The sequence below is a fragment of the Pristiophorus japonicus genome, chromosome 8 (assembly GCF_044704955.1).
Source record: "Pristiophorus japonicus isolate sPriJap1 chromosome 8, sPriJap1.hap1, whole genome shotgun sequence".
In the NCBI taxonomy this organism is placed as follows: domain Eukaryota; kingdom Metazoa; phylum Chordata; class Chondrichthyes; family Pristiophoridae; genus Pristiophorus; species Pristiophorus japonicus.
This window is the reverse complement of record NC_091984.1, coordinates 68,736,487-68,750,101: the sequence shown is the minus strand read 5'-3', so window position 1 is coordinate 68,750,101 and position 13,615 is coordinate 68,736,487. Positions and strand designations below refer to the sequence as shown.

The window sequence follows — 13,615 nt, the reverse complement described above, 5'->3', positions numbered from 1 at the left end:
TGGATATATACTTGAAAAGGAAACATTTGCAGGGCTTTGGGGGAAAGATCAGGGAGTGGCACTAATTGGATAGGTCTTTCAAAGTGCTGGCACAGGCATTTGACAAGGTGCCACATAAAAGGTTATTGCACAAGATAAAAGTTCACGGGGTTGGGGGTAATATATTAGCATGAATAGAGGATTGGCTAACTAACAGAAAACAGAGAGTCGGGATAAATGGTTCATTCTCGGGTTGGCAATCAGTAACTAATGGGTTGCCGCAAGGATCAGTGCTGGGACCCCAACTATTTACAATCTATATTAATGACTTGGAAGAAGGGACCGAGTATAACATTGACAAGTTTTCTGACGATACAAAGATGGGAGGAAAAGCAATGTGTGAGGAGGACGCAAAAATATCTGCAAAAGGACATAGACAGGCTAAGTGAGTGAGCAAAAATTTGGCAGATGGAGTATAATGTTGGAAAATGTGAGGTTATGCACTTTGGCAGAAAAAAATCAAAGAACAAGTTATTATTTAAATGGAGAAAAATTGCAAAGTGCTGCAGTATAGAGGGACCTGGGGGTACTTGTGCATGAAACATAAAAGGTTAGTATGCAGGTACAGCAAGTGATCATGCAGGCAAATGGAAGAAGAACATAAGAACATAGAAATAAGATCAGGAGTAGGTCATACGGCCCCTTGAGCCTGCTCCGCAATTCAATAAGACCATGGCTGATCTGATCATGGACTCGGCTCCACTTCCCTGCCCATTCCCCATAACCCTTTACTCCCTTATTGCTCAAAAATCTGTGTATCTCCGCCTTAAATATATTCAACGACTCTGGGGCAGAGAATTCCATACATTTACAACCCTCTGAGAGAAGAAATTTCTCCTCATCTCAGTTTTAAATGGGCGACCCCTTATTCTATCCCCTAGTTTCAGTTTCCCCTATGAGTGGAAATATTGCCTCTGCATCCACCTTGTCGAGCCCCCTCATTATCTGAGAAGTTTCAATAAGATCACCTCTCATTCTTCTGAACACCAATGTGTATGGGCCCAACCTACTCAACCTATCTTAATAAGTCAACCCCCTCACCTCCGGAATCAACCTGGTGAACCTTAGCGATTAGAGGTGCTAATTCGGATACATTATAGGGACAGTTTGGCCACGTTCACTCGCCGCCATTTACACATGAGGGAAGGCTAAAGGTTGTCGGTTATCAGTGCAGGCAATTTATAGCAAGTGAAATTTTGGTGGCCATAATTTGGCGGAATTGATGTTGTGGCGGTAAGCCACAGTATCCCATTTTACTCTGTACACTAACTCAAGACCACCCGAAAATGGATGTTATTTCAAAGGGAAATCCAGCCTCGTGACTGTATGGTTCTTAATACAGCATTACCAAAATTAACCTATGTTTCCAGAATGTCAGTAAATTGTTTGCTAGAGTCAGATTTTTTTTTTCAGAACTTAGATGCCAAACACCAATTCTACAAGATTTACTAGTTCATTTTTATTTTGCATCCAGGCTCTCCCATGACTCCTCTATATACTTATGACGGGAGTCACTGCAGTCAGTTAGATCCTACTCCTTTCCCAAGGGCAGAAGAGACCTCCTCAGGAGATCAACTCAGCCTGGTTGCACATTGCAGAGGAGGGTATAAGCAGGGATGTGGTCAGGAGGACCGGGGTGCAGTGTCGCAATGATCTCAGTGGATCATTGAAACATTTAAACGCCTGGATGCAACCATGCACGTCTGCAGTGCTTCTCAGTGTTTGTAGCACCTCAATGCTGTAGAACACTGACAGCACAAATGATCCCTTTAAGGAAACCGGCCAATGGCGCGCCATCAAATGACATCACCAGACCCGCTTCCTCTAATTTGACAGGAAACACGCTGGGCTGGTTTAATAAGCCCAATCTAGGGAAATTCATTTCAGAGGCCAGGATGGAGACAGCAACGGGATCAGGACCCGCCATCAACGTCACCCGCCACGGACCTGCCTTTTGCTAGTTTACTCTCAGAGTAATTTGAGTAATTGTACACAATCTACAAGTACTACAAAGTTATTAAAATTGCGGTCATGTTGTTCCTCCACCCCACTACCCAACCTCGTTTTGATTAGTTCATTGAAGCATTAGTACAAAGCCACACTCAACCTCATCCTGCTGTGCCACTCATCACATCCCCATCACTCTGCGTTCTCTACTCTACGTGGAGAGAAAGCAGAGTTAACGTTTTGGGTCAATGACCCCCTTCGTCAGAATTGGAGAGTGTTGAGAAAGAACAGATTCTTAACAAGCACTGAAAGGGGGAGGGAAAGAAAGAACAGAAGGGAAGGTCTGTGATAGGATAGAAGACAGGAGAGATTAGAGAGACAAAAGGGATGATGGCTCAAATTCAAATGGTAATGCCAGGAGTTAGAAAAACATTAGTCAAGATAGAGTGTGAATGGCGGGATAATGACCAGCTGTCATTAGAGACAGGAGAAAAAAAGAAAGAAACAGACTCTGGGGGGTGGGGTGGGGTAGGGTGGGGTGGGTGTGATTGGCAGCGGCTACACTCTGAAATTATTGAACTCGATGTTGAGTCCAGAAAGTTGTAAAATGCATAAACGGAAGATGAGATGCTGTTCCTCGAGCTTGCGTTGAGCAATGGAACAGTGTAGGAGACCGAGGACGGAGAGGTCAGAGTGGGAATGGAGTGGAGAATTAAAGTGACAGGCGACTGGAAACTCAAGGTCACACTTGCGGATTGAACGGAGGTGTTTCGCAAAGTGGTCACCCAATCTACGCTTGGTCTCCATTTCCAAGATCCACAAACAGGACTGCCCTGGTAGACCCATAGTTTCAGCCTGTTCTTGCCCCACAGAACTTATTTCTTCCTATCTCCGCTCTATTTTTTCTCCCCTTGTCCACTCTCTTCCCACCTACATCCGTGATTCCTCCGACGCCCTCCGTTACTTTGACAGTTTCCAGTTTCCCGGCCCCAACCTTCTCCTTTTCACTATGGACGTCCAATCCCTCTACACTTCCATCTCCCAACAGGATGGCCTGAGGGCGCTTCACTTGTTCCTCGAGCAGAGGCCCAACCAGTCCCTATCCACCACCACCCTCCTCCGCCTGGCTGAACATATTCTCACATTGAACAATGTCTCTTTTAACTCCACTCACTTCCTCCAAACTAAAGGTTTTGCTATGGGAACGCACATGAGTCCTAACTATGCCTGCCTTTTCATGGGATATGTGGAACATTCTTTGTTCCAGTCCTACTCAGGTCCCCTCCCTCATATTTGAATTTGAGCCATCATCCCTTTTGTCTCTCTAATCTCTCCTGTCTTCCATCCTATCACAGACCTTCCCTTCTGTTCTTTCTGGTACATTGATGACTGCATCGGGCCATTTCTTGCTCTCGCCCTGAACTTGAAAATGTCATTCATTTTGCATCCAATTTCTACCCTTCCCTCACCTTCACATGGTCCATTCCCGACTCTTCCCTTCCCTTCCTCGACTTTTCCATCTCCATTTCTGCCGATAGGCTTCGACTAGTATCCACTATAAGCCCACTGACTCCCACAGCTACCTGCACTACAGTTCCTCCAATCCCGCATCCTGTAAGGACTCCATTCCATTCTCCCAGTTTCTCCGTCTCCATCGCATCTGCTCTGACGATGCCACCTTTTACACTAGTGCCTCTGACATGTCTTCCTTTTTCCTCAACAGAGGATTCCTCTCTGCCTTGGTTAACATGGCCCTCGACCTTGTCCATTCTATTTCCTACACCTCTGCTCTCACCCCTTCCCCTCCCTCTCAGAACCATGACAGGGTTCCCCTTGTCTTCACCTTTTACACCAGCCTCTGTTATTTCCGCCACCTCCAGCATGATCCTACCACAAATATCATATAATCACCTCCCCTCCCCTCTCAGCATTCCGAAGGGACCGCTCCCTCTGCGACACCCTGGTCCATTCCGCAGTCATCCCCAGCAGCCCCTACCCTTCCATTGCACCTTTCCATGCAAGTGCAGGAGATGTAACACCTGCCCTTTTACCTCCTCCCTTCCCACTATCCAGGGCCCCAAATACGCCTTCCAGGTGAAACAGCGATTTACTTGTACTTCTTTCAATTTAGTATACTGTATTCTCTGCTCACGATGTGGTCTTCTCTACATTGGGGTAACCAAACGTAGATTGGGTAACCGCTTTGGGGAGCACCTCCGTTCAGTCCGCAAGTATGACCTTGAGATTCCGTTCGCCTGTAACTATAATTCTCCACTCCATTTCCACTCTGACCTCTCTGTCCTCGATCTCCTACATTGTTTCAATGAAGCTCAACACAAGCTCGAGAAACAGCACCTCATCTTTCATTTAGTCACTTTACAGTCTTCCGACTCAACATCGTGTTCAACAATTTCAGAGCGTAGCCACTGCCAATCTTTAGCTCCCTTCTTTTTTTCTCCTTGTCTCTAATGGCAGCTGGTCATTATCTCACCATTCACACCCTATCTTGACTAATGTTTTTCTAACTCCTGGCATTACTATTTGAATTTGGGCCATCATCCCTTTTGACTCTCTAATCTCTCCTGTCTTCCACCCTATCACAGATCTTCCCTTTCGTTCTTTCTTCCCCTCCCCCTTTCAGTGCTTATTAAGTATCTGTTCTTTCCGAACACTCTCCAGTTCTGATGAAGTATCATTGACCCGAAACGTTAACTCTGCTTTCTCTTCACAGATGCTGCCTGACCCGCTGAGATTTCCAGCATTTTCTGTTTTTATTCCAGATTCCAGCATCCGTAGCATTTTGCTTTTCCATTTACTAAGGAAGCCATCACAGGAGGTCTATTATTACAGAAACATAGAAATTTACAGCGTAGAAGGAGGCCATTTCAGCCCATCGTGTCCGCGCTGGCCAACAAAGAGCCACACGGCCCTTGGTCAGCAGCCCTAAAGGTTACATATAAACTTATGAACAATGACAGAAAGGCAAAGAGCATCCAGCCCAACCAGTCCGCCTCACACAACTGCGACACCCCTTATACTGAAACATTCTACACTCCACCCCAACCGGAGCCATGTGACCTCCAGATAAAAACCCAGGCCAATTTAGGGAGAAAAAATCTAGGAAAATTCCTCTCCGACCCATCCAGGCCATCGACACTAGTCCAGGAGATCACCCTGGCCGTATTCTATTCCCTGCAGTACTTACCATTATATTTGCGGCGTCCAACAAAAGGTCATCCAGTCTAATCCCAATTACTAGCTCTAGGTCCATAACCCTGCAGGTTACTGCACTTTAAGTCCCCATCCAACCATCTCTTAAAAGTGGTGAGGGTATCTGTATCCACCACTCTTCCAGGCAGCGAGTTCCAGATCCCCACAACCCTCTGCGTAAAGAACCCCCCCCCCAAATCTTCTATAAGCCTTCCACCAACCACCTTAAAACTATGCCCCCTCATAATAGACCCCTCCACCAATGGAAATAGACCCTTACTATCCACTATGTCCAGGGCCCCTCAATATTTTGTACACCTCAATGAGATCTCCTCTCAACCTCCTGTGTTCAAATGAGAGCAAACCCAGCCTATCCAATTTGTCCTCATAACTAAGATTCTCCATTCCAGGCAGCATCCTAGTAAATCTCCTCTATACCGTCTCTAGTGCAATCACGTCCTTCCTATAATACGGCGACCAGAACTGCAGGCAGTACGCCAGCTGTGGCCTAAACAAAGTATTGTACAATTTAAGCATAACCTCCCTGCTCTTATATTCTATGCCTCGGCCAATAAAGGCAAGCATTCCGTATGCCTTTTTAACCACCTTATCCACCTGGCCTGCTACTTTCAGGAATCTGTGGACAAGCACTCCAAGGTCCCTTTGTCTATTAAGTGGCCTATCGCTTAATGTTTATACTTTTTCCTTATTAGCCTCCCAAAGTGCATCACCTCACACTTCTCTGAATTAAATTCCATTTGCCACTGCTCTGCCCACCTGACCAGTAGATTGATATCCTCCTGTAGCCCATGACTTTCCTCTTCATTATCGACCACACACCCAATTTTACTGTCGTCTGCAAACTTCTTAATCAAACTCCCTATATTCAAATCTAAATCATTGACACATACCACAAAAAGCAAGGGACCCAATACTGAGCCCTGCGGAACCCCAATGGAAACATCCTTCTAGTCATAAAAACATTCATCAATCATTACCCTTTGCTTCCTACCTCCAAGCCAATTTTGGATCCAACTTGCTACTTTGCCCTGTATCCTATGGGCTTTAACCTTCATGACCAGTCTACCATGTGGGACCTTATCAAAAGCCTTGCTAAAGTCCATATATACTACATTGTACGTACTACCTTCATCGACCTTCTCAAAAAATTCAATCAAGTTAGTCAAACACAATCTTCCCTTAACAAATTCATGCTGACTGTCCCTAATAAATCCTTGCCTTTCCAAATGCAGATTTATCCTGCCTTTCAGGATTTTTTCCAATAATTTTCCCATCATTGAGGTTAGGCTGACAGGCCTGTAATTACGCGGCCTGTGATATGTTCGATCTTCTGCTATTAAGGAACTATTTAAGGGTTTCTGAGTAAAAACTTTTCAGTATTTCTTACTATAGTACCCAATTTGGTCGTATTACATTTTTAAAAATAGATGGTCTTTTGTTGCATAAGTTAATTGGATATTTTTTTTCCATGAATTCGCGGGACGTGGATGTTGCTGGCAAGGCCAGCATTTATTAGGGAGGGAATTCCAGGATTTTGACCCAGCAATGATGAAGGAAAAGTGATATATTTCCAAGTCAGAATGGTGTCTGACTTGGAGGGGAATTTGGAGGTGGTAGTGTTCCCATACACCTGCTGCCCTTGCCCTCCTAGGTGGTAGGGGTGCTGTTCAAGAAGCCTTGGCGAGTTACTGCAGTGCATCTTGGAGATGGTACACATTGCAGCCATGGTGTGCTGGTAGTGGAGGGAGTGAAAGTTTAAGGTGGTGGATGAGGAGCCAATGAAGCGGGCTGATTTGTCCAGGATGGTATCGAACTTCTTGAGTGTTGTTGGAGCTGGACTCAGCCAGGCAAGTGGAAAGTATTCCATCACACTCCTGACTGGTGTCTTGTAGGTGGTGGAAAGGCTTTGGGGAGTCAGGAGGTGAGTCACCTGCTCTTGTAGCCACAGTATTTATGTGGCTGGTCCAGTTAAGTTTCTGGTCAATGGTGACTCCCGTGTTGACGGTGGGGGATTTGATGATGGTAATGCCATTGAATATCAAGGGGAGGTGACTAGACTCTCACTTGTTGGAGATAGTCATTGCCTGGTACTTGTGTGATACGAATGTTACTTGCCACTTATCAGCCCAAGCCTGAATGTTGTTCCAGTCTTGCTGCATGCGGACATGGACTGCTTCATTATCTGAGGAGCTGGGAATGGAACTGAACGCTGTGCAATCATCAGCAAATATCCCTACTTCTGACCTTATGATGGAGGGAAGGTCATTGATGAGCAACTGAAGATGGTTGGGCCTAGGACACTGTCCTGAGGATCTCTTGCAGTGTGTCCTGGGGCTGAGATGACTGGCCCCCAATCACAATTATCATCCTTTGTGCTAAGTATGACTCCTGCCAGTTTAGAGTTTTCCCACTGATTTTACTAGGGATGCTTGATGCCACACTTGGCCAAATGCTGCCTTAATATCCAGGGCAGTCACTCTCAGCTCATCTCTGAAATTCAGCTCTTTTGTCCTTATTTGGACCAAGGCTGTAATGCGTTTTGGAGCTGAGTGGTTCTGGCGGAACCGAAACTGAGCATCGGTGAGCAAGTTATTAGTGAGTAATTGCTGTTTGATAGCACTGTCAACTTTCCCTTCCATCACTTTGCTGTTGATTGAGAGTAGGCTGATGGCATGGTAATTGGCCTGCTTGGAATTGTCCTGCTTTTTGTGGCCAGGACAACCTGGGAAATGTTCAATTTTTGGGTAGATGCCAGTGTTGTAGTTGTAGTGGAATACCTTGGATAGAGGCACGGCTAGTTCTGGAGCACAAGTCTTCCGCATGGCAGCCGGGATGTTACTGGGGCCATAGGTTTTGCTGTGTCCAGTGCACTCAGCCATTTCTTGATATCATAGAGTGAATCGATTTGGCTGAAGACTGGCTTCTATGATAGTGGGGACTTCAGCAGTAGGCCAAGATAAATCATCCACTCAGCACTGAAAATGGTTGCAAACACTATTGGCATATGGAATTTGGTTAATTCAGCTTCTGAATGGTGTTCATGTTTAGTTCATTCGACATAGGGAAAAAAATGTGGTTGGTATAATTGGAGAGAAGGAGACACAAATTTCACTTCGCAACAGCTGGTGTTTTGCGACCAACCAGCCTTCGATATTCATAATAGAATATTCTTCTGGGTTAGAAATATTATGTTAGGATAAGAGAAGTCTTGACACTAGTGGTTTATGCCTACTCAGCAAGGCCATGATGTTTTTCTGTGGGTTGTTGATGTAGACTTATGTTTCTGGATTATGTAGTAGCCAGTGACTACCATATTAGGTAATGCCTGCTCCAGTTTTATAAGAAAATAGTGTATAATTGTAAACCTTTTCCTTTGTTCGAGAGCACAGAGATACCCATGCTTAGGTGCACGTGCTCCATCTGTGAATATACTCCGCTTGTAAAATGCTTTTTATGCTGAAGTTAAAGAATAAAATGATTATAATCAGAAGACTGAATTCATTGCTACTCAAGTGAACAAACAGACTTTGTTTAAAGACAACAAACGCTTCAGCCTTGTCTTTTGCACTCACTTGCTGGATGCTGCCACCATTGTGGATGGGATGTTCATGGAGCCTCCTCTGTCCGTTAAACGTTTAATTGTACACCACTATTCATGACTGGATGTGGCAGGACTGCAAAGCTTTGATCTTATCCATTGGTTGTGAGATCGCTTAGTAGCTTATAGCAAATTACTTCCACTGTTTAGCATGCATTTGGTTCTGTTTTGTAGCTTCATCAGGTTGACACCTCATTTTGAGCAATGCCTGGTATCGCTCCTGGCATGCTCTTCTACAGTCTGCATTGAACAAGGGTTGGGCCCCTTGCTTGATGGTAATGGTAGAGTGAGTGATATGCCGGGGCATGAGGTTACAGATTATAGTGGAATGCAATTCTGCTGGTGGTAATGGCCCATTCTGAATCTATCCTATTTAACATGGTGGAAGTGCCGCACAACATGATAGAGGGTGTCCTCAGTCTCCACAAGAACTGTGCAGTGGTCACTCCTACCAATACTATCATTGAGAGATGCATCTGTGATAGGTAGATTGGTGAGGACAAGGTCAAGTAGGTTTTTCCCTCATCTTGGTTTTCTCACTCGCTTTTTATTCCAGATTTATTTAATTAACTGAAGTTAAATTCCCTAGCTGCCATGATTTGAACACACATCTCCGGATCATTAGACCAGGCCTCTGGATTACTAGTCAGTAACATAACCACTGTGCCACCGTTCCCGTCTGTTGGTTTTAAAATCTGAAATTAAATACAACTTGAGTCTGACAAAAATGCTATGGAAGGGGAAAAAAAATCCAAGTTCCAGAAATAGAGCATCTATACAATCTCTATTTACAATCATAATAACAACTTCTCAACACTGGAATTAGTCAGATACCTGAAACTGATAGAAATGTGTTGTCAGAAGTGTCTAATGAAGCATGTCACCACACTCTTAACTGTTACTATGATTCCATACCTGAAGGTAGCTACTGATGCTAAAGATTTTGTACTGGCCACATTATTTGTTTTATAGTAGTCCATGAAAGTTCGAGCCAGATTGTTTCCAAGTTTCATATCTGTAGATTTGTAGTTAAGGAGTTAACACAAATATATATATACACACAGAAACAAGTGCAACTGACATGGAACATATAATCTATCCAAAACTCGAATTTTGTTCCTCGTTTTTACAAAACAATCACGGCAAAAAACATGGATTTGGGTAGAACTTTAAAGAACTTTTAGTGTTGGCAACTAATTGATCAGTACCAGCATTTACTGGTTTTAAAATCTGAACATAAATAGAGTCTGACAAAAATGTTATTGAATGGGAAAATAATACAAGTTTCAGAAATGTTCCTTTTAAAAATAATGATCATGATGGATTTTTAAACGTTTGTCCAAGTGTTGCAAATATAGTGTAAACAGAGCATAAAAATGTTCACTTGTAGAATATTTGTTTTATTTAATATGACTTTTTGACAGTTCTTGTGGCCACAAAATAAATATGTATGAGTAAAACCAAGGCTGTGTAAGTATAAAAAACTTCTATTCACTGTAAGTTTGACCATGCTTTTGAGACCTTTGAATAATAAGATGACAATTGATGGTTATATGATACAATGACAATGAGCTTTTAGTGTGCCAATTTGCAATAGGAACCCGAGAATCAGAATAAGAGGAAGCATGTTAAAATTCAGTATTATTTATAAGGTAGATGGTAAGTTTTTTTAAACACACATACCTTAATAAAAATGGTCAGAAACTCTGTGGATGGAATCTTTACCTTGGAGTCGGGTCGGGTCTCATGTGTGTGAGCCGGGAACGCGAATATTGGAAAACACGTTCTCCACTGTGCATTTAACTTAATGGCTCCAATTAAAACAGTCAAGCGCGTTTCCTGGCCCAATTAAATGGAGCGGGTCTGATGATGTCACCGATGACTCGTTTTCAGTGCGGATACTTAAAGCAGCCTCGTTTGAAGGTTGGTGTAGGAGTGTTGAAGGTGATTTCCAGAGCTATAAATTGCTGAATAGCATTGACAAACCTGTACGTCATGGAGACACAAAGGCAGAAGCCTCCCTGGAACTGCGGATGGTAGAAAATGACCAGCAAAAGAGACAAAGAGGGCATGGCTAGTCATCACAGAGGAGGTCAGCAGCAAGTTTGGTAAGGAGAAAGTGGATCCAGTGCCACAAGAGATTCAATGATCTCATGGTCAGAAAAGGTGAGTGCGGTGCCACACTTACCTACATCCTAATGTGCTTGTCACCACAACCCCATCACTCTGCCTTCCCAAGCCTACTCCTGCACATCACTCCACACCAATCTACCTTGCAGGTGCACCCTTCCCTCTCTATTTATGCGCCTATTCATGTCTCCATCTGTCTAACCACCACTGACACTCACCCTCATCCTAATGTAATTATATCGAGTAACGCCACAGAAGGAAGCCATTTGGCAATGTCACGCCATTCCCTCAGTCATCCTTTACAGATGTAGCCAATCCATTCCTTACACTCATTCCATCACTCTGACTCAAAGTTTTCTTATTTCATGCCTTGCAGGAGAAGAGAGCCCACAGCAACAGAGAGAGGCAGAGAACCAGAGGTCTTCACAAATTTGATTCCAGCAGAGGAGGAGGTGCTAGAGACTTCTGGAGTTGCAGAGCTGATGGCTGTGGGAGCTGGAGGGATGGGGACCACCCAACAACCTGATGACAGAATTAAATCTCATATAGCCACATGGCATACAACAGTCACCTATATAACAATCACCCATATGGTGACTGATGTCAGTAGCCATGTGCATAATGGTAATGTTACATATTCTTATCATAACACTTCTGATACATCTCTTTACTCCCCCACTCTCCAGGTACCGGAGGAAGACAACTCCTCATAGGAAGCTCCAGCCTCTGAGGGTGCACTGTCAGCAGGCCCATGCGCACCCAGCACCAGCTCAGATACGCACCTGTGCGAGATAGAGTAGTGTTGTCACCTGGTAATCCTTCTCTGAGAGGGTTGTAAATCTGTGGAATTCTCTGCCCCAGAGAGCTGTGTAGGCTGGGTCATTGAATATATTTAAGGCGGAGATAGACAAATTTTTGAGTGTTAAGAGGCCAAAAGGTTATGGGGAGTGGGTGGAACTGAATCCATGATCAGATCAGCCATGGATCTTATTGAATGGTGGAGCAGGCTCGAGAGGCCAAATGGCCTACTCCTGCTCCTATTTCTTATGTTGTTATGTTTTTATTTTATAAGTGAGCAAGAGACAGGGGTAACAGTGGAGACTCCTCGTCAGAGCTCTGCTGGCCTACATGCAGATGCTGAGCATTGCGGGCTATCGAGAATGAGGGTGATCATGGAGAGGCAACAATAATTGCTCTGGCAGTTTTTGCAGCCTCGCTGTGTGCAAAAGTATAGAGAATGGAGGACTCCAGCTGCAACATGAGCACCACCTTATCAAGATTGGTTACCATGTGATAATGGGTTTTTGCCATTACAGACCAAAACTGTCACTTCAAAAATAATTAATTAATTGAAGATTCAGAAAATACCAGAGGGCTGGGGGTTTGTTTAGGAAAAATATGTTAATTAATCAGGTTTGCTTCCAGATAACTGTCTGGATAATGGAGCGAGCTGAATGGCTTATTTGCTACTTCATACCAGTTTTCAGAAGCAACCTAGATTCTAATGGCAAGGAGTCATATTGAGGTTGTTGAAAATTTGAAAACACATTGGTCCTGAAATTCCGGCCTCTCTGGGTGGAACGATGTGCACACATGCCCTAAGAGACCCCACAAGTTCCGGTTTTAGGCGCGTGACGTGCATGCGCCACTTGTGATCTGTCAAAATGTCTTGACAGATTGCACGCATCCCCAGGAGAAGGGCCTTCGCGGGCGAAGATTTGGGCTATTTGCCCAACTCTTGCCCAGCGAATGTCCTTCAAACTCTTACGCCTGGTAAAAGCAAGCGTAAGGCCTGTTTTTACCAGCATAAGAGTTTTAATAGATAGAACAAATGTATTTTATTACTAATTTTTATATTAAAAAACCCTGTCTATGCATAGAATCTCTCTCAAGAAATTTTGACAGATCGGAAAAGCTGGTTCTCGGCACATGCGCATCACGCCCCGAGAACCGGCTTTTGTGAGGCCTTGCCGTGTGCGTGCACACCTCCTACGCACCCGGCAAGGCCGCAATTTTCAACCCATTAAAAAAAACATTTCCAAAAAATGCATTTTTCTCTAAAACATTTAAGGGCCGAAATTGCCCTCGGTGAGAAATTGGGGAGGGCACTTTGAATCGTCTGGAAATTTACCGCCCGGCGAGAATCTGAGGGAAGGGCCAGAAAATTCAGCTCTTTAACACTGACATCGCCTCCCAGCATGGATTGAGGATTGGTAAATGGACAGAAAACAGAGAGTAGGAATAAACAGGTCATTTTTGGGTTGTCAGGCTGTAACTCGTGGGGTACCACAAGGATCAGTGCTTGCGCCTCAGATGTTAACAATCTATAATCAATTATTTGGATGAGGGGACCAAATGTAATATTTCCAAGTTTGCTGATGATATAAAGCTAGGTGGGAATGTAAGTTGTGAAGAGGTTGCAAAGAAGCTTCAAGGGGATATAGACAGGCTAAGTGAGTGCTCAAGAACATGGCAAATGGAATATAATGTGGAGAAATCTGAAGTTATCCATTTTGGTAGGAAAAATAGAAAAGCAGAGTATTTTTTAAATGGTGAGAGATTGGGAAATGTTGTGTTCAGAGGGACCTGGGTTCTTTGTACATGAATCACTGAAAGTTAACATGCAGATACAGCAAGCAATTAGGAATGCCAATGGTATCAAATCACAGA

At 44.0% G+C, this 13,615-nt stretch overlaps 1 protein-coding gene across 4 annotated transcripts in view; it reads right to left on the bottom strand.

The window, feature by feature from the left end:
* The window catches only part of agbl4 (AGBL carboxypeptidase 4), a 1,656,729-nt gene that overhangs the window by 26,107 nt on the left and 1,617,007 nt on the right, over positions 1-13,615 (bottom strand). For all 4 annotated transcript variants that reach the window (XR_011594058.1, XR_011594059.1, XM_070886905.1 and 1 more), the window contains exon 12: positions 9,731-9,830. Coding sequence is in view for 2 of the 4 variants with exons in the window: in XM_070886905.1 (XP_070743006.1) it covers positions 9,731-9,830 (100 nt within the window). In the remaining 2 variants the exon portion in view is untranslated. The remainder of the gene's footprint in view (positions 1-9,730; positions 9,831-13,615) is intronic.